Source organism: Paramisgurnus dabryanus, chromosome 19 (assembly GCF_030506205.2).
Source record: "Paramisgurnus dabryanus chromosome 19, PD_genome_1.1, whole genome shotgun sequence".
Classification (NCBI taxonomy): Eukaryota; Metazoa; Chordata; class Actinopteri; order Cypriniformes; family Cobitidae; genus Paramisgurnus; species Paramisgurnus dabryanus.
The window spans coordinates 35,828,700-35,851,001 of NC_133355.1; the positions used below are offsets into that span (position 1 = coordinate 35,828,700).

At 37.5% G+C, this 22,302-nt stretch overlaps 1 protein-coding gene and 1 long non-coding RNA gene across 2 annotated transcripts in view; one reads left to right on the forward strand and one right to left on the reverse strand.

The window, feature by feature from the left end:
• lrp12 (low density lipoprotein receptor-related protein 12) overlaps positions 1-4,532 on the reverse strand; it is a 33,964-nt gene extending 29,432 nt beyond the window's left edge. Inside the window, exon 1 of the mRNA XM_065290800.1 lies at positions 3,572-4,532. Within this exon, the coding sequence (XP_065146872.1) occupies positions 3,572-3,638 (67 nt within the window). The 5' untranslated portion in view covers positions 3,639-4,532. The remainder of the gene's footprint in view (positions 1-3,571) is intronic.
• Positions 1-22,302, forward strand: part of LOC135780050 (uncharacterized) — a 494,904-nt gene that overhangs the window by 35,323 nt on the left and 437,279 nt on the right. The gene's annotated exons all lie outside the window — the stretch shown is intronic.

Here is a 22,302-nt window from a genome sequence, read left to right on the forward strand (position 1 = left end):
TTTTGAATTAAATTGTCATTGAGTAAAAATACAGTTGGCGGTTGTCTGTGGACTGGTATAAACAAAACGTTTATTTTATTTGAACGTGCAAACAGCAGCGACAGATCAACAACAGATCCAGGATTTATACATTATCAGATATTCACGCAACATTACCTTATCAAAGAGCACGCGATCAGTCCAGATGATTAATATCCAAAAAGGGCAGATTGTCTCATCTACCACAGTGGCCATTTCTAAAGCAGGATGATTTCAAAAAGTTTTGCTTTTGCGTCGTCTTTCTCCATTTGTGCAAAAAGAGAGATATTTAAGATCAGGGTCAGAGGCCATCAGCGAAGGTCTGTACGGTTGTGCGCGAGACGGAGACAGACTAGCCGTTTCTCAATGTCAAGGAAGGATCCTCGGAAGCTAGAATTTCGAGGATGCTACGTCATCGACGTCCGTCGAAGGACTGTTCCAATGTCGAGGATCCTCGAAATTTCAGCCAAGGACTGAGTCCTTCTTTCGAGAAATATCCCATATACAGGAAAGGATGCATATTTGTATCCTTCGCGCTCTCACGCGCTGAAATCACCCACAATCCTATGCATGCAGCTAGGGCTGAAACGATTCATCGAGTAACTCGATTTACTCGATTCAAAAAATTCCTCGAGGCAAAAATTCTGCCTCGAAGCCTCGTTAAATTCCTATGACGCGCCTTACACGAGCCGAGATCTGATTCACACGGACCGTTGTTCAATGTTCAGGAAGCACATCATAGCGCGTGGTACATTTTGAATTTAGTTGGCGCGATGGCGGAGCGAATATGTCCATAAACGGCAGAGAGAGAGACTGTCTAAAGTTTGGGATCATTACATTATCATTACATTCAGCATCTGAACCGAAAACATCCACTGCTGTTTCACCAAGCGTCGATGAAACAAGGTAACGTAGCTTCCGTTGATTTTAATCCCATACTGTATTTGTAGCGATGTCATTATGCGGTTTGACTAGATATGATGTTTAGCTTTGATGTTTTTAAGTATTAAACATATTCACGTTCAATTGCAGGACAGTATAGATTAAAAAAGAACCCCCTTCACACACACGCATGCACTACAGGTGTGTGTACCAAAAAACGGCACCACAGTGCAATCATATATGGGCAACTTGTAATCTGACATATTCTGTTCAATAATAATAATCTCTGTCTTATTGGAGTTTAGCATAAGGAAGTTATTCTCTCTCACGCGAGTCAGACCGATCGCGCAATGCATCACATATGCTTAAACTTTTATGTAGCCACGCAACAATAATTTCAACATGCATTCACTGTATACAGCGGGACGTGATGTTGTGATTTTTCGAACGGATTCTTAACCTAAAATGCACCGCAATGCAAGTGATGCAAACCAAATGCAGCGTTCTATTGAAAAGTAATGTATGTATTTCTGCAGTACCAAAATGCAATGAAGCAACTGAACGTCTGACTGGGGTGTCACTCTTCCTCACGCACAGAACGCGTGCACACACACAAACACAAGTGCAAGTGCGCGCATACACACAGGTTGTTACCATAGCAAATAGGCTCATCCCAGAAATGATATATTATATGTTAAAAGCCTAATGGTAAATGCTGCAGGTGTAGAAATGTACATAAACCAGATATTTACTTTGATGTCAGGGCTAGATTACAGCATGAAACCAGTTGTGCATATTTATAAATTAAAGTGTTTAATTGTTGGCACTGGCACTTATAAACACTAAATGGGTAAAAAATTGAAATAAATAGGCTTATTTCTTGGAGCCAAATACCTCTGTTTTTTAGAAATAAAAGCCAAATGCTTGAACATTTTACAGCCAAGTCATTTTCGTTATGCATTATTTGTTTTGGTTGTTTAAAAACCACACAAAAAAATTATCCGATTACTCGATTAATCGATCGATTCAGTGCTAGATTAATCGATTACAAAAAGAATCGATAGCTGCAGCCCTACATGCAGCACCGAAAGCACACCTTTCAAGCACGCAATGACGTGCACTTGTTAGCCTGTTCCATTTAACGTGTTCTCCGAATGCTTAAAAGAAGCCTCGGCTAGCCTCTGAAGGAAGTGACTTGTAAGGACTAGTCCTGCCAAGGAAGTATCCTTGATATTGAGAAACGGCTACTGCGTCATCTTGCGCGCACAAGTGCACGTCTCTGTTCAGCTTCCAAACCATACTCAAACACACACACAAATGATTGTTCATCAAACAAATGATTACTTTATCAGACAATCAGATGAGCAATAATTTGTGTCTTTTACAGGACATTGACAAATTAAAGATAGCACGCACCGTGCGTTAACAAATTTTTTTTTTCTTTTAACTGATAATGTTAATCGGTCATAAATTCTTACCTTCGGTTAACGGTTAAACGTTAACCGGTCAATATGAACATCCCTAGTTTAGAATTATCTTAATGTTAAAAAGCTGAAAAAAAAAAAAATATATATATATATATATATATATATATATATAATATTAATGATTATGGCTTGACATTTGCTCAAATCCAGCTCCGATGTTACATTTTCCATACTATAGCCTACGTGTTGTAGCCATAACATTTTATTTTTATATTTAATTTATTTCTAGACAGTTGTTTTATTTAATCAATGTTGATAATGACAAGTAAACATTGTCATCATAAGATGTGCAATATGTCGGGAGACATGCAGTGGATCAAAGGATTTTGACAACTTCATTAAGATTTGTTTTGTAGAAAGACTTTCTTTTAAAAAGATTTTCGTTTTGTATAAATGGTATCTTATTTTTGATATTTTCTAATCAACAAAAAGTCTGGATTTAATTAATAAGATGCAAATGTAGTACACAATATAATCATGACATGGAGGTGCCTGCGCGATCACTTGCATTGAACGTGAACTGGAGCGTCTCATAAATGAACCAAAACTCAGCCTTTGCCTCACAGACATTAGACATATAATTATTATAAAAAGCTTGAAATGTCTAAATGAAAATTGGCTAATTAGGCTAACAAAATAATGAAAAAAAAACACAAATGCTTGATCAAGGGCTAGACCCGGTGTTGTGTTGGAAGTCTGTTCCCCCGGTTTCCCTTCAGTGTAGTTTTTTATAGCGTTTTTATCATGTTTTGCATTTATTATTGATATATATTTAACGTTTTAATGGCTACTGAGGTGTATTTGTTTATTTATGTATCTTTATTGTTCTTAATGTAAGAACAATAGATTCTCTCCTCCAGCAGAGAATCTAGACTCTACCGCATTCCTGCATTTATAAAATGCAATTCAAAGTAATCCAAGTATTCAGAATACGTTACTCAGATTGAGTTACATAACGGAATACATTACAGATTACATTTTTGGACACTCTGTAACGGGTATTCTGTAACGAAATATATTTTGAAAGTATCCTTCCCAACACTGCCCATTAAATTACATACATCCAATGAAGTTCGTGTTAAAAAGTATTAACATTTGGGATACAATAATCACAGTCATAACCAACAGTTGTGACACAATATAACATAACACAAATGTTATGAAACAAAAAAACAGACTCTTACCTATGAAAATGAAGATTAGATGTGCCGATATCAAACTGATATTCTTTAAGCTTGCTGTGTATGCCATAATAGCGATATATATCGATAAAATTTGCCACTGTGTAGCTCTGTATCGTTATTGATACACTGTACTTGTGTGTTTACATAAACGTAACGTTATATTAAAACATGCTAACCGTCCAACATTTCCTTTCGTCTGTACCTAACTAAAACACAATGTTATTTAAATTGAGGTTGTAACGAAATAAGGGTCGTTAAAGATTTAGATGAAAACATTAAAATAATCAATATAAACGAATGTAAACTAAAATTTCCCTTAATACAATTCAAAAGCAGTCACAACCAAACCAGTGCGTTCATAACAAAGGAACTGCTAATGCTAACAGGCTAACTCCTAATGTCAAGCTACACATCTCACTATGATATCAAACCCATTGATAATTTGATATATCTACAAGGCTAGCTTCCGACTTAATGCATTACTAATAAGGGTAAATCCTTTGTGATGTCCATCGCTTATGTAGTTTAAATAAAACGACTAAAGGCACCGGTGTTTAACTAACGTTAGCCGGTTGTGATAGCATTCTTGTTGTTAGCTCGCGAGCTCATTAAAAACAACGCAAATAGTATCCTTAAATATATAACAACAAAATCAGCACTAATATCTTAATAATCCGACGTAAAAACGTTAATTATCTGATTTTAAAGAGCCCTAATCCAGACAAATATAGTCACGCAGATCTATAGCATGATAAACTACATTTTATCTCATCGATATAAGCACTGCGTTTATCGCTAAGGTTAAGTTACATTTCTGGTTTCTTGAATTAAGCACAAACTAATGCAGTCCTGCCTTTAACGTCCATCCACAAACATAAGATAAATGTTGGCCTCTCTGATCGGTGGTGTGTTGTTACAGCCGGGGTATTATTCACCATCACAAACCGCCCCTTCCCCCAAGTCTCTCTCTCTCTCTCTCTCTCTCTCTCTCTCTCTCTCTCTCTCTCTCTCTCAATTTCATTTTCAATTTTAAAGAACTTTATTGGCATGATTGTGTCACTTACAATATTGCCAAAGCATTATACATAAAACAAGAAACATACAATAACACAATATTAACAAACATTAAGGTGCAATTAAGCTAATAAAATAGAATCAGAGGATATTTACAATATAAAGTAGACTTTGAAATATAAACATATGAAGTATACAAATGTACATTTATGGAGGCACATGAGAGGTAAAATAAAAGTAGCCTACTGTACAAGATCAGGGCTGTAGATTATTTCTGATGGTGTGTAACTGATAAATGAATTTAGCAGCAGCTGATGGGTGTCTGTCTTCCCCCAGTAACATCTTCATTTGATCTGAATCTGAAGAGCTATAAAAATCTGGTATGAGTTTTGAGATTTTGTCAAAGTGTTTTTCTCTAAGCTCTTTATATTTACCACAGTCAAGGCCGCCTTAATGCACGGGCTTACCTGGGCTGAAGCCCAGGGGCCTCCCAAATTCAGGGGCCTCCCAAGTTCACGTTCATTTTGTTTTTTAACTTGTCAGGTTGTCTGTCAATCACTCTAACTGCACGTTACATGGCTGCTGATTGGTCCGTGGTAACTTACTGTGAAATAAAATATCAGACGTAACAGATTTTTCTATTCCGTGTAATGTAATTAAGTGCGCGTTGTCAACTTGGCATTCCTGCATGTAAGAGTGAGTGTGACAGAGAAACGGGAAATAATCCACCAACAAATGAAAGAGTGATTTCCGAAATTTCATAATAAGCACTGAGGTGCAGGTCTCTCTCTCTCTTTCGCGCGCGCGCTCACTCTCTCTGTGCTCGTACAGCTGCGTCTCTGGCATGCAGAAGTCTCTCCAACCGTGCGCAAGAAACTGTGCCGCCAAATAAAAAAGGGGTTCCCGAACATTAATGCTGTTCGTTGTTCTAAAGTTTAAGTTTACTCGCGTTTATATCAGTGCGCAGCTGGAGCGATGTAGTTTGACGCGATGTTAGCTCACAGTACACACATCTGGTTAAGAAAGACGACGCAACGGTAAATGTGCAAGTCAAAGCGTGACAAGACCATCTCAAATGATCATCCCCTGATCGCACCATTCATATTTATATTCTCCTTATATAAAGATCTTATATACAGGTATGTTCCCTGTCTGTTTTGTGCATATTCATACGTGTTCGTTTTACATGCGTAGTATGCATAAATACTAAATACAATGCATACTATATCTTCAATAGCCTACAAAATAAATAACTGATTAAAAAACAAGATTCTGTCTATAAGACTTATCTTTTGTTAACATTAATGCATTTTCACTTTAAAACTAACTTTAACTTCTTATATTTTTACAACTGTGGTGAGCATTTAATTAGTGAGTGGCAATTTTCTGCAAATTTGTATATTCCAAAAACTATATAAACATAAAGCTTATAAACATATATACTTTTGGTTTTATTTTCACCACAAGTTGCTGTGTGTGGTTGTTAAATAAAGTGTCTTGTGTTTATGCTCAAGTGGGCTCAGTGATATGTTATTAATGATAATATGGTGTTTTCTGGGTCAAAGAGGGAAAACTACATTTTGTGATGTAGATTACATAGATATTACACTTTTTTTTTCAAAATGAGACTATAAATTGAGGGTATGGGGGGCCTCCAAAACCTCTCAGCCCCAGGGCCTCACATTAGGTTAAGGCGGCCCTGACCACAGTAAAGGAGAAAGTGTGTCTCTGTTTCGATCTCACCACTGTCACAATGGGCACAGATTCGATCTTCTTTTGGGAGCCATGTTTGTCTATGTCGGCCTTTCTCTATTGCCAGACTGTGGTCACTGAGTCTGTATTTAGTGAGGACTCGTCTCTGCTTTACATCTCTAACTGTGGAGAGATATTCTGTTATGCCCGATAACATTCTAGTTTACTTTGGTTTTTACTTTCATTATCCCAATGATCCAAATATAAAGTTTGACTTTCTTTAATGATTTGGTTTATTGTGGTTTGTTTGCGTTCATTAGTGCTGGTCTGGAGTTTTAGAGCCAGTTGACTGGTTTTAGGTCTCTTCTCTTGGGTTTTAAGGGCTTATATTGAAGTGTGTTCGGGGGACTTGAGTTTAAGTGTGACCAGAATTTAAGGGAGCGTTTTTGGATGTGTATTATTAGGGGATATCTGCCTAATTCAGCCCTGCATGCATTAGTAGGTGTTCTTCTCTGAACTCTTAAAATATTTCTACAGAATTCAGCTTGCAGGGATTTCATTGGATGTTTGTCCCATTTGGAGTAATCTGTTAGGCATTGTGGACCCCAAAGCTCACAACCATATAGAGCTATGGGCATTATTACACTATCAAATATTTTACACCAAATTGTAGCAGGAATGTCTGTTTGTTTAAATTTGTCTTTGATGGCATAGAATGCTCGTCTAGCTTTCTCTTTAAGTGCATTTACCGCGAGACCAAAAACCGCCTGATGCGCTGATTTTTAACCCGAGATAGTCGTAGTGTAAGGCGTGTTCTAGTGCAGTGTTTCCCAGAGTGAATCTGTATGTGTTATCCTGTAGTCTTGCTTTTTTCTGGAAAATCATAATTTTAGTTTTTTTTTTTCAGATTGACCGTCAGGGCCCAGTTTTGACAGTATTTCTCCAGCAGGTCCAGGTGTTGCTGTAAACCTTGTGAAGTCTGACAATAGCACCAGATCATCTGCATACAGAAGAGCTTTAATCTCTGAGTTGTTTAGGATGAGACCAGGTGTGCTGGATTGTTCCAGTAACACTGCTAACTCATTAATATATAAGTTAAACAGAGTTGGACTCAAGTTACAGCCCTGTCTCAGCCCACGCCCTTGACTGAAAAATTCTGTTCTTTTGTCGCCGACTTTAACCCTGCACCTGTTTTCTGAGTACATTGATTTAATGATGTCATATACTTTTCCTCCTATGCCTGATTGTAGAGTTTTATAATATAAGCCGTCGTGCCATATCGAGTTGAATGCTTTTTTAAAGTAAACGAAACATGCATAAACTTTGCCTTTGTTTTTATGATTAACGTGTTGATTGACTAGCGTCGTTAGTGTATAAATGTGGTCGGTGGTGCGGTGGTTTGGTAAAAATCCAATCTGACTTTTACTTAAGACGTTGTGATTGGTAAGGAAGGCCTGAATCCGAGCATTTAAGATACAACAGAAAGTCTTCCCTGGATTACTATTTACACAAATGCCTCTGTAGTTATTGGGGTCAAATTTGTCTCCGCTTTTATACATGTATAGCGGGTGTATTAAACCTGTACTCCAGGTTTCAGGAAAGTGTCCAGTTTGTAGGATTAAATTAAAAAAAATTAAAAGTGCCTCTTGCATTGTTGCAGGACTGTGTTTCAACATTTCTGTTCTGATGTTGTCTAAACCACATGCCTTTCTGGGTTTTAATTTCTTTAGTGCTTCTTTTAGTTCTTCTAAGCTAATCGGATTTTCTAAGGGGTTTTGGTTGTTTTAAATGATGGATTCCAATTGTTTTAGTTTAGTTTGTACATTTTTTTGATCAGGTGTAAGACTATCTGAGAAGATTTCCCTGAATAGGTTTTTAAAATAGTCTTTTCATAATTCTCCATTTTGTATGGGTATGTCCTGGTTTTGTTTTTTGTTTAGACTATTCCATTTTTCCCAGAATTGATTATTATGAATTGAGTCTTGGATTTCTTTGAGAGTATAATTGAGGTGTTGTTGTTTTTTGTAGTGAATTGTATTTTTGTAATCCCTAAGTGCTTCGCAATAGTTTTGTCTTATTTCTGGTTTGTGTGGATCTCTGTGTTTTTGGTTGGAGAGTTTGTCTTTTACTTTTACATTCATTATCGAACCAGATTTCATCTCCAGATTTTACTTTAGTTTTTTTTGTTTGTACGGAGTAGGTTTGCTTTGATTGCGCATCTTTCATAAATATGATTTATTTGTTGTACTGCAGCATTTACCTCGATTTTACTAGTCATAAACTGTGTTGTTTTAAATTTGTTAATTAAGTTGGAAATGTCTTTGGAGCTGACTGCGCTAATAAATTCGGTTTCAGAGTTTGGGGACCATTTAAATGTTGGGTTCAAATTGGTCAAATTGCAGGGCTTTTGTTCGCTTCTATGAGTTTGTTGTGTTCTCTTTATAAACACGTTTATTTGACAGTGGTCTGATAAGGTAGACTGTGGTCTGACTGTAAATGCTCGTAATAAGGAGGGGTCTAGGTCTGTAATGGCATAGTCAACAACACTAGCCCCAAGAGATGAGCAGTATGTGAATCGACCTAAAGAGTCACCTCGGATCCTACCATTAAGCATATATAAGCCCAAACCTCGACAGAGACACACCAACTCCCTACCATTTTTGTTAACTGTACTGTCAGGGTTGTTTCGTGTTGTAGTGGTGGGAATGAGAAGCATGTTTGTTTTCAGTATATGATTATTCCCATGAGTGTCTATAATGTCCGGTTCTTAGCCTGTTTGGGCATTAAAGTCTCCACATAACAGTACGTTTCCTTCAGCCTGAAAATTGCTGGTTTCCATCTGAAGCTGATCAAAGAGATTGTCCTTGTAGTATGGTGATTCTGATGGAGGTATGTAGGCTGCACAGATATAAAGGTCTTTTTCGCAGTCTATGATGCCTCTTTTGAGTTTAAGCCAGATGTGTGTTGAATCCTTTTTCTGTACAAATAAGTCATTTTTGAAAGTCTCTTTGTACCAAATGATAATGCCGCCAGAGTTTCACGTTGCAGTTCTTAAGTGATGACAATATAATTTCTATGTATCCCGAAGGGCAGCGAGTGTCAGTGTCTGATCTGCACCATGTTTCTTGTAGAATAATGATGTCCTGATTATTAATATTTTTTAGGAACTCTGTTTTTAGAGTTTTGGCCCCTAAGGTTGAGGAGTAGAGGCCTTGAATATTCCAAGAGCTTATTGTAAAGGATGCCATTGTGAGGTAGAGATAGGTGTTTTGGTAGTCCAGTTGCCTTATGCTAGCATTTTACAGATGAGGTGTAGGAGATTTCTCACTTCTGTGATGTCTGAGGAGCCAGTGTGTTGTTTGCCCTTTGTAATTTCAGCATATGTGGACTGCTGAGATGGTGAGATGGGCTGTGTTGCTCTGTTGGTAGCTTCTGACTGATAGGTAGAAGTGTCCGTATTTGAAGATTGACTGAGGCTGAGTGGAGAAGTACTTGGTTGGCCTTCAGTCTGTTTTGATGTTGTTTGCTCTGCTCTGATGGGATAGATTTTTGTTTGTAGATGCCTTGTTGAGGTCGTATGCTGGTTACTGTCATGGCTGTTGTGTCTTGGGCGATGATGTTGTGAGGAAGAGGGTTGTGTCTTTCTACCAAGAGCTGCATCTTTTAGGTTTTTGGCAAAGATTCGTACACTCTCTTGGCTTAGGTGCACGTGATCGTATAAGTCCTCTGTAGTAAGGCTAGGATGGTGTGCAACTTTGATTGCCTTGAGGCTGGAGCATGCAGAGGTGATCTTCTGGTTTATGCTGTTGATCAGGCCAGCTGGATAGTCCTTCCTGTGAAGTAATGTGGAGATGGTGATGTTGGCTTGTGGGAATATCCTGCGAGCCTTCTCAGCCACTCTTACAACACTGTCAGCGACTTTCTCTCTCTGGTTGTACAGATCATTTGTTCCGGTGTGTATGAAAATGTTCTGTGGGTTGTGCAGAGTGGATTGGTGGAGGAGCTGGAGTGCGCTGTTGGTTGTGGGGCACCAAAATTTGCCAACCGCATGTTTGGGGAAGAGCTTCTGATGGTGTAAAAATTTGCCATTCGAGTCTATTAGAATGGCAGTTTTTGGTGGTTGTGGTTTTTGAGAGCGCTGTGAGGTCTGACTGGTGCGTTTTTGAGGACTCTGCTGGGTTGGTTGTGTGGTTGTCCTGTTATTGTTTCTCTGGCAGTTAAAGAGTCTCTCTCTTTCTTTCTCTCTCTCTCTTGCTTTCGCTCTCATCTAATAATCTATTACAATGGTTCTCAAACTGGGGGCCGTGGCCCCATGGGGGCCCCTGAGATGATGCCAGGGGGGCCCGTTTTTTAATAAAATAAAGAATTTTAGTAGGGCTGTTCCGAATACCATTTTTTGAGCTTCGAAGCTCCAGTAGAAATAAAATCGAATATTCAAAGCTTCGGAAGGAGGGGCTGAACATATTTTTCTCTTTAATAAAGGCAGGAATCTCTGTGTGTGTGTGTGTGTGTGTGTGTGTGTGTGTGAGTGTGTGTCTGTCTGTCTACAGTTTTATTATATGGCGGATGTGTTGCTGCGGACCCGAGTGTAGTGCCTTTATTTCGTGCAATATGGACATTTGACACGTTTAGAATTAATAAACTTTAAAAATACTACAGAACAGCGCAAGCCAGAAGCGGCATGCCTATCAGGCGTCATGCAAGAACAACATTAGTGAAACAAAACACAAGAGCAATACTTTTAATAAGGAAGCCTAACATTTTTCTAACAAACAAACATTCCCGTATCAGAAATTAGCAGCACAGTAATTACTGACAACGTAAAGGGTAGGCTATTTAAATAAAACAACGAAAATAAATGAACGAAGTTCAACAAACTGTAATAAAACTGTAGCATACTTTCAAAATCAAGTTTATTTACTAACACTTACACCATCCAATATGTTTTTTCATCAGCAGAACAATAAAGATGATATTTTGCAGAAACCCCAGAGCTCCGTCATGCAAGTCAACCGATCCGCACACTTTAAGAGCTAAAGCATATATATCCAATACAAAAGTAATCCCCCATAACTCCGTGTGACATATTGACGTCTTGTGAAGCAAATCAATCAGTTTTTGCATGAAACTGAAAGTTTACAACACTTTTAGCGTGAATGCCAAAGCAGGAAGCGCGCTTTCCGTTTGAGGCTCTGTCTTCCACTGGTGGCGTTTGGTGGCTGTTGGCTATGGATGTTGGTCTCTCTGCGCCACCTACAGAGCGGGAGCGTGAAGCGCACTTCCTGCTTGGCAAAAGCTCTGCATTAACGCTGTAAAAATATTTATAAATATATTCGAATCTCAAAACTGAAAATCGAATGTCAACCCACGAAACGAATATTCGAATTTTCTGGTCCAGCCCTAAATTTTAGCATAAATTCTGTGTAATTAAATCTCAGACAAATAAGGCTACTTACCATTAGCACTACATTAAACAATTTAATATGTTGTGTTTAATTAAAATTTGAAGTTTTACAGTGTTTTATGTCATAAATATTCTTTGGGGGGCCACGAAAAGATGCACTGTATGCAAGGGGGGCCTCATGCTGAAAAAATTTGAGAACCACTGATCTATTATACTCATATCCGGTTCACGAACAGAAAGAAAAAGCTGGCACTCCTCAAACAGGGAAGGAAATTAAAAGGGACAGAAGTTTACATCAACGAACATCTTGCTAAGAAAAATGCGGAAATTGCAAGGAAAGCACGCTTACTCCGAAAACAAAACAAGATCCAGGCAACATGGTCAAGAAATTGTAAAATCTACATCAAATTACACGGGTCGACACCTGAGGAAGCGAAAGTGCTTCTTATCAGGGATATCACCGAGCTGGATAAATATGATGATGAAGGTAAGAATCAAGAGCAACACAGGCATCAAGGCCGCCTTAATGCACGGGCTTACCTGGGCTGAAGCCCAGGGGCCTCCCAAGTTCAGGGGCCTCCCAAGTTCACGTTTATATTGTTTTGTAACTTGTCAGGTTATCTGTCAATCACTCTAACTGCACGTTACATGGCTGCTGATTGGTCCGTGGTAACTTACTGTGAAATAAAATATCAGACGTAACAGATTTTTCTATTCCGCGTAATGTAATTAAGTGCGCGTTGTCAACTTGGCATTCCTGCATGTTAGACTGAGTGTGACAGAGAAACAGGAAATAATCCACCAACAAATGAAAGAGTAATTTCTGAAATTTCATAATAAGCACTGCAGGTCTCTCTCTCTCTTTCGCGCGCGCGCTCGCTGTCTCTGTGCTCGTGCAGCTGTCTGAGTCTCTGGCATGCAGGAGTCTCTCCAACTGTGCGCAAGATACTGTGCCGCCAAATAAAGAAAGGAGTTCCCGAACATATTTATGATGTTCGTTGTTATAAAGTTTAAGTTTACTCGCGTTTATATCAGTGACGCGTGCGCAGCCGGAGCGATGTAGTTTGACGCGATGTTAGCTCACAGTACACATCTGTTGGTTTAGAAAGACGACGCAACGGTAAATGTGCAAGTCAAAGCGCGACAAGACCATCTCAAATAATCATCCCCTGATCGCACCATTCATATTTATAATCTCCTTATCTAAAGATCTTATATACAGGTATGTTCCCTGTCTGTTTTGTGCATATTCATACGTGTTCGTTTTACATGCGTATGCATAAATACTAAATACAATGCATACTATATCTTCAATAGCCTACAAAATAAATAACTGATTGAAAAACAAGATTCTGTCTATAAAGACGTATCTTTTGTTAACATTAATGCATTTTCACTTTAAAACTAACTTTAACTTCTTATATTCTTAAACTGTGGTGAGCATTTAGTTAGTGAGTGGCAATTTTCTGCAAATTTGTATATTCCAAAAACTATAAAGCTTATAAACATATATACTCTCACACATTTTGGTTTTATTTTCACCACAAGTTGCTGTGTGTGGTTGTTAAATAAAGTGTCTTGTGTTTATGCTCAAGTGGGCTCAGTGATATGTTAATAATGATATTATGGTGTTTTCTGGGTCAAAGAGGGAAAACTCACTGTTGTATGTATTGAAAGAAACTAATGCATTTTGTGATGTAGATTACCTAGATATTACACTTATTTTTTTTTTTAAATGAGACTATAAATTGAGGGTATGGGGGGCCTCCAAAACATCTCAGCCCCAGGGCCTCACATTGGGTTAAGGCGGCCCTGACAGGCATGCATAAGGTAACTGAATACACAGTCCTACTGAACTGAAATTATTAAAGCATAATGAGCATGACAAACTTGGTCAGAAATTCATGTGATACATATGACCAATTGAACTTGGAAACCTACAAATATACCGAACATAAACCACAAGATATAGAAAATGACATTGATCCAGATAATAACTTTTACAGTGGAACTCACAGCAACTGTGAATATTATACAATTGAGCAGTTCAGAATAAAGATTAAAATGGATGGCACGATATCAATAATACATTTTAATAGCAGGAGTCTTATAGCAAATCTTTCAAAAATTAAACAGTGGCTGAAAGATGTAGAAAAAAAATTCACAGCAATTGCCATAACAGAGACTTGGCTCACTACAGAACATCAGGATTTGGCTGAGATCGAGGGATACGAACTGTATTTCATCAATAGGAAACAATTAAAGGGTGGGGGGGTTGCATTGTATATAGACAAGAGTTACGTATCATTGTAAAATAGTTAGCAAAATGTCTTTTGTTGTAGATACAATCATGGAATGCATTACAGTACAAATTGAAATGGGAAAATCTAAAAATATTCTAATTAGTTGTATTTATAGGAAACCAGGATCAAATATTGATATATTTAATGAAAAAATTACATAAATATTCAGTGATAGCATTAACAAAAAAAAGGTTATTATTTGTGGAGACTTTAATATTGACTTACTTAACCCACAAGAACATACTAAAACTACAGAGTTTATTAATTTGATGCACAGCCTTAGTTTATATCCCTCAATTATACGACCAACCAGAATTACAACAAATAGTGCTACACTAATTGATAATATATTTACTAATGTTATCGATTGTAAAGTTGAAAGTGGACTAATAATAAATGACATTAGTGATCATCTGCCAGTCTTTGTAAACATATATAGCCGTATTAAAGGGGGGGTTTAATGGTATTTCAAGCATTCTGACTTATTAACACAGTTATAGAGTTGTTTCCTCATGCTAAACGTAGGCAAAGTGTCAAAAATGCAGTTGGGCGTGTTTCAGAGTATTTCTGTGCCGAATGCACTTCGCCAGGGTTCGTACAAGTTTCGGCTAATTTTTTTCGATTACGGTTCTAACTGACGTTTCAGGGGTTTTCGATACGTATCACTTCTTTATATGGGCTTCCGCCGGAAAACTTCCCCCGGAAAACCCCGCCCAGCCGTCAGTCAGCGGGAGACGCTAGAGCTTGCTAACAGCTTATCACGCCACTCAGCTTTGTTTAATTTCAAAAGTCAACAATGGCACAACAAGAAGTGTGTTTTTGGATGTAAGGAGAAGACATCCAGCCTTATGGAAACAATGGATATAGTTTATTATCCGGATTAGCAGCGGAGTTTTGCGTATGTGTTTGATGCGTTGGATTTTCATGACGAGTTACACGTGGTAAGTAAGACTTCTGTCTTATGTTGGAAATAGGCGCGTGTATATTATATAAATGACACGAACATGTAGTGAATCATAAGTTAAAACAGTGTTGTATAGTGTTGCATGATTCGTACTCGCTCCTCCCGTGTTATAACTCCTCCTTCTTCATTTTTTCGTACGTTATCGGAAAGATTCGGTAAAGCTAATCTTTCTTTTATAAATCTGATTAAACTAAAGACTCTTCAGAGATATAAAGGATGTCATACTACTCCATAGGTACTCCAGATTAATATCAGAAATGCAGAAACAGCGTGTGTTACGTGAGCTTTAAGACCAGGAAAGACTGCAAAAAATATACAATGATCAGACATAGAACTCAAGAAAATATCAATAAATTTAAAGAGGATTTAATGAAACAAGACTGGGGTAAAGTGTATGTAGAAAATGTGAATGAAGCCTATGATTCATTTCTGTCTGTTATAACATTACTTTATGAAAAAAACTGCCCTCTTGTAAAGAAAGAAGTAAAACAGATAGTTGATGAAAAACCATGGTTAACTAATGGAATACTAAATGCATGTAAGAAGAAAAATGCGTTACACAAAGAGTTTTTAAGGAAGAGAACAAAAGAAGCAGAACAGAAATATAAGATATATAAAAATAAACTCATCAGAATTATGAGAAGCAATAAAAAGAATTATTATAGTAAATTATTAGAGGATAACAGAAGTAATGCAAGGAACACCTGGATGGTTTTAAATGAAATTATTAAGAAAAAGAAAGACAAATCAGGAGACACTTACTATTTCATTACTAAAAATAGAACAGAGATTATGGATCTCTCCTTGGCTGCAAATGAATTTAATGATTTTTTTGTTGGAGTTGGTCCAGGTTTAGCTGAGGAATTTGCAGAAACTGAAAAAATTACTGATGTGATAAGCAAGAATGTTAATATAAAAGAATCTATGTTTATTATGGGAATTGATGAAAAGGAAATTATTGACATTGTTAAAGCATTTATGAGTAAAAAGTCTACTGACTGGAATGGTTTTGACATGTGTATGGTCAAAAGTATCATTGAATGTGTTGTCAAACCTCTAACTTATTTATGTAATCAATCTCTGATAACTGGAGTCTTTCCAGATAAAATGAAGTTGGCAAAGGTGATACCATTATATAAGGCTGGTGATAGACATACACTTTCAAATTACAGACCTGTTTCACTGCTCTCCCAATTCTCAAAAATATTAGAGAAATTATTCTCTACAAGGCTTGAAAAATTCATTACTAAACATAATATACTGTGTGATCAGCAATATGGGTTCAGGGCTAACAGGACAACTGCACATGCACTTATTCAATTTGTGGAAGAAATATCAACAGCAATAGAAAAAAAAATTATTATTCTTGGATCTTAAAAAGGCATTTGACACAGTAGACCATAATTTATTGACTATGAAATTGTACAATTATGGTATTAGGGGGACTGCACTTTCTTGGTTAAAAAGTTATTTACATAATAGACAACAATATGTTGAACTGCAAAACCAGAAATCAGAGATAAAGAAAATTACTTGTGGGGTCCCCCAGGGGTCAGTGCTGGGACCATTGCTGTTTATTTTGTATATAAATAATGTATGGGAAGTGTCAACAAAATTGAAAACCATTTTATTTGCTGATGACACAAATTTCATCTGTTCCGGGGAAAATTTGGAACAACTCTTGGATACTTTAGAAAATGAATTAACAAAGTTGAAAAGTTGGTTTGATGCAAATAAATTAACATTGAATTTAAGTAAAACTAAATTTATAATTTTTGGTAATCGGAAAATACCTTTGCACAAAAAACTTATGATAAATGATATTGAAATAGAAAAAGTAAAAGAATATACATTTTTGGGAGTAATAATAGATGATAAGCTTTGTTGGAAGCCACATATTCAATATATTAAAACTAAAATATCCAAATTAATTGCCATACTGTATAAAACCAATTACCTATTAAATCAACGCTCATTGTATACATTATACTGTTCCTTCATAATGCCATACGTTACTTACTGTTTGGAAGTGTGGGGGAACATTTACAAAACGAACACTGAACCTATTTTTATTCTTCAAAAAAGAGCCTTAAGACTTGTAAATAAAACCACTTATAGAGCATCAACTAATCAATTTTTTATTAAATTAAAAGCACTAAAATTTAGAGATATGGTTGAGTTTAAAACTGCACAAATTATGTACAAAGTAAAAAATCATCAGTTATCGAACAGTATCCAAGGGCTGTTTCAAATGAGAGATAGCAAGCATAACTTAAGAGGAGAGTCAGTTTTTCAAAAGAAACATATTAGAACAAATGCCAAATATCACTGTGTTACAACTAAAGGAGTTAATGTATGGAATAGTTGCAGTGACGAGATGAAATCATGTACAACAATTAGTAAATTCAAGAGATTATTTAAAAATAATGTATTGAATGGCTATGAAAAGGACTTGAGGTTATAGTATGGTATATTGAAAGAAATGAAAATAGTGTTGTAGGTATGTATGCATGTTTGCATCTGTCTGTGGTCTATGTATGTATGGGTGAGTTGTAGGTAGGTAGATATGAGGTGCACTTTTATGTAAATAAGAATCGTGTGGGATCATTGTGTATTTATCTAATTGATAAAAATAGAGAAAGGGGGTGGGATTTGAAAAGTTTGTTTATGAACTTCTTCCTACTCCTTTTGAACATGGGAATATATATATATATATATATATATATATATATATATATATATATATATATATATATATATATATTTTTTTTTATTATTATTATTTATTATTTATAATAATTTTGGTTGAAAGTGCTGAGAAGTACATGTCCTTATTTATCTGTTATTTTATTTTTTTGTTTTGTATGTATGTATACACAGTATACATACTTTATTATATATATATATATATATATATATATATATATATATATATGTATATTTTTGTATTTTTATTACATGTTCAAATAAACTTATTATTATTATATAACTTTAGAGTACCATGTAGGTACATGCATTTGGTAATTATTGACATATTACCCTTCAAGACTACCACTGCACTGTCGTGGCAGTACTTTATTTAGGAGTCAGAATGCCTAATGTATTATAGTGAGCCAAATTCCGATGCCCATCATAATTGTCTACCCCTTTTTTGTGTAGACTAACAATTGTATGGTTTGTGGTCAAAGTTTAAAAAACAATTATGCACACATATTGTATTAATTTAGGAGTTTATGATACAAAATATTTTTTCATAATGTCTTACTGGACTCTAAAATTCCGGTATGACCGGTATGTGGAAAGACCCAGATTATAATTTAAATGACAAATTCTGTGTTTTATATACCTGTTCTTTTTAACAAAGGATTTGAGCACAGGGTCTCTATGCTGAGAGAGGTCAATACATTCAAGTTCCCCAGTTATTGTTTGGCTTAGACATGAGGGGTTGAAAAACTAACATCTGTCTCTATACAAACATCCTAATGCTGTCTCAGTGAGTGACAGATGTCGTTTCATTATGCATGCCTAGTGCCTAGTAACAGGGGTTAAATCTGTTAAACAGATGGCTCATGATATTCTGGTCTCAATGTCCAAATGCTGCTAAAGTTACTTCTGATTGTCATTATCAAAGAAGATTTAAAGGGGCCATGGCATGAAAATCTGACTTTTTTCATGTTTAAGTGCTACAATTGGGCTCCCAGTGCTTCTATCAACCTAGAAAATGTGAAAAATAATTTCTTTTAGGTAATGTTTTAGTAGCCCGAATCATTGTTTTCAAACCATTTTTGGTTCTTTGTTTTCATTTCAAATTTTTAACTATATTATTAGTGGTGTATAAAGACCTTACATGATGAACTGTATTGTGAGGGAACTGTGATGGCTGTGGCAGAACTTTGATTTTGTGCTTAATGACCCATTTGTTTTTTGTTGATTTTGATGTTTGTTTTGAACCAATGTCTTGAAGAAAGATTGAATCACGACCCATTATAAGATTTCTAGCAGAGCAAGTCAGGTTTTGACTTTTCTATCTGTTGGTATTTGACATAATCCATGAGGCAATGCAATATGTCCAGGTCCTCTGTACAAAATTAGATTCAAAACAATTAAAGGGATAGTTCAACCAAAAATGAAAATTCCGTCACTCATTCTCATGTTATTGTAAACCCGCATAAGTTTCTTTGTTCCAATCATAGACTGTAAAAAAAGATGGACGACGCCTGTTCGCTCTCTTCCATTAGTGAAAAGTGAAGCTGCCAGCGTCCCGATATGGTGCTGACATCTTGGGTCTTGAGTCTGCGCAGTAGCGATTTCGGGACCAGTCATGGGCAGTAGTGAGCAGGAAGTAAAGCCGCTAAATCAAGACCCCGCCCTCGCAGAATGCGCGAATCACACGATATCACAGCTGTCAATCATGACGTGACACCACCGTTTTTATATAATTAAATAACTAACTTAAAACAAACTTATTTCAAAAAAAACATTTGCATTACATCAGCGTGATAAAAGCTACAGTAAATGACAGAAACCAGCTTTGGAAAAAAGATCATTTAAGTGTAATAAAATTTTTTAGTTGGTTGTAAGTCCCATTGAATATCATGGGGAGGCGGGGTTTCTGACCTATACTGGGACCAGTCACTGGGGGGCGATCAAGATGTTTTGGCTTCACTTTTCAGGGCTTGTGCGGCTTGCTTGGTTCCAATGAACACGAAGGAAGATATTTTGAAAAATTTTCATAACCAAACTGTTCGTGGACCCCATTCACTTCCATAGTAGGAAAAAAGAATACTATGGAAGTAAATTGGGTCCACGAAAGGTTTGGTTATGAACATTTCTTAAAATATCTTCCTTCGTGTTCATTAGAACAAAGAAATTTATGTGGGTTTATAATACCTTGTGTTAGGGACGACAGAACACAGAAATCCCAATGCAGAGGTGTTTATTAAGAGTCAGAGATGTATAGGAGAATAACACTTGATATCCTTGTGTAAATGGTGCCAAGAAGAGAAAACACTTGATGTCCTTGTGTAAATGGTGTGAAGAAGAGAAACACTAGATCCGTAATCCTTATGAGAAATATAAGAGACAACACTAGAGCGGCAGTCCACAGCGGTATGCCTTCGGGAATAGTGGGAAACACAGCACGGGCCGTAGGACATCCACTAACACATCCGAAAGTCTCTGAGAAGGAATCCTGGCGAAACAGAGAGATAGAGATAAATGTGGATGACGCCTTCAGCTGGTGGAGACGCTGGACAGTGCTCAGATGTAGGACAGCGCTCTGTGAGACCCTTTAACAGGAGAAGCTCAAACTCGGCCATTGCCACTCCAGCCGAGCGAGCGAGAGAGCAGTGAAACGAGTAAATCCAGCAGATAGTGGGCGATGGCAGGTAACAAATCCTCAGGGAAGAATTCAGATGAACAGGGGATATGGATGAATAAAGGCAGCAGAGAGCACAGACTATAATTAGAAAAATACAAGACACGACTAGACATGAACTAGACAGAGCTAGCGCGGCATGAACATACTAAGATGAACTTGCAAAGAACTAAGGAACCGAGGGGAATTTAAATCAAACCGGAATGGGCAAAAATATGAATCAGGTGTGTGACGCCAGTGAGAAGAGTCAGCGATAATGAGATCACCAGGTGGGAGGCGCGCACGTGTGGAGTTGTCAAAACAAAACACAACACATAAGGAAACAAAGACAAGGCGGCCGGTAAGACCGAAATCATGACACCTTGAGAGTGAGTAAATGATGACAGAATTTTACTTTTTGGGTGAACTATCCCTTTAAGGTCCGGTGGTATATTACTGTAGACATATAGCATGTTTTAATCCCTGTGTGAACCAAAGCCATCTTATGTTCCTGCTGCCAAAAAACTCTTTTCCGTTTCATATGGCCGCAGAACTCAGTCCAGTTCCGCAAATGAAAATACTGTTTGTTTTGCATGAGAGCAGGGGTGTATTCCAGAAAGCAAATTATGTCACTTACCCGGGTAAGTTTAGGAGTAAGTAAGCAGATAACCTCTGCTTTTGGTTCCAAAACAGAGTTAACTTTGGGGTTATGTAGGTCATGACTGCTGGGTGATCGATGGTTGTGTGTGGAATATGTGTGTGTTTGTTTACCTGTGGTGACGGTTCCTCATGTGTTCACTAACTCCGCCCGCTCGTTTCGGTAATTGTTCATCAGTGCTGTCTCGTTTACCTATCCCTTTATATTGCACGTCGTCCTGTCTCTCGTTGCGCGCTCATTTGTTTGGTCACAGCCTAGCTACGCTGCCTTGTCTTGTCGGACGTTTCTTGTTTTTCTCTCCAGTTACCCCAGGTTTGGTTTACGGCATTCGGAGGCTCGTCTTCGCCAGGATATACTCGCTTGTGGATTATACTGGAACTCTATTGGATCAGCTGGTTCGCTTTGTATTTAGGCGGTACACCAGTTGTCTCCGGTTTTCATCGGCTATCACCCGTGAGTGGATTATACTAATTTCACCATTGTGGATTATATGAACTCTATTGACTCTGATTGTTTCTCGGAACAGCTGGTTTGCTTCGTATTTAGGCGGTACACCAGTTACTTCCGGGTTGCGTCAGCTACATCTGCATCCGCAGTGGATTATATCCAGTCTGAGAACTTTGGATTAACATCTTCCATCTCCGCCTTTCACCCACCTTCAGTGGTGTGTGTTTCATACCCTCTGTCTCGTGTGGTGATTGTGCTGGTGTTTTCAACAGTGAGCGTGGGTAGCTCTCTCTCTCTTCAAGATCTAAACTGGACTATTCTGTAGTGCGGACTCACTCTCTCCTACTGTCGGGTGTGCTTCATACCGGCAGTAGTGATTCCATCCAGAGTGAGTCGAGGGTGATTGCCGTGTGTGGTTCTGAACTATTTGACTTTGCTCTCCATTTCTCCTTTTCTAAATAAACATTGTTAACTTGCATTTGACTCCGAACTATTAGTGTGATAGATGAGCGCGCCACCTATGGAGTCAGCGAGTTCGGAGAGTTTGGAGGTGCAGACCGCCCTTCACCAGCAGGGGGCGGTCATTGAACAACACTCATCATTATTGAATGCTGCGGCCAGAGATTTCAACCTACTGTTTGAACAACTTAAGGAGCTGAGTAAACGGTTGGACCGAGTTGCTCCACTCAGTGAACTTCCATCTACATCTGGAGGAGGCACTACGACTGAGCGGGAGCCACACACGGAAACACCTCCTACCTACGACGGCAATCCCAACTCCTGCCGATCCTTTTTGCAACAGTGCTCTCTCGTCTTTGCACTCTGTTGGACTTTAAGGCGTCCATTGCATGTTCATAATTTAGAGGAAAGGCACAAGATACAAATATCTAAGT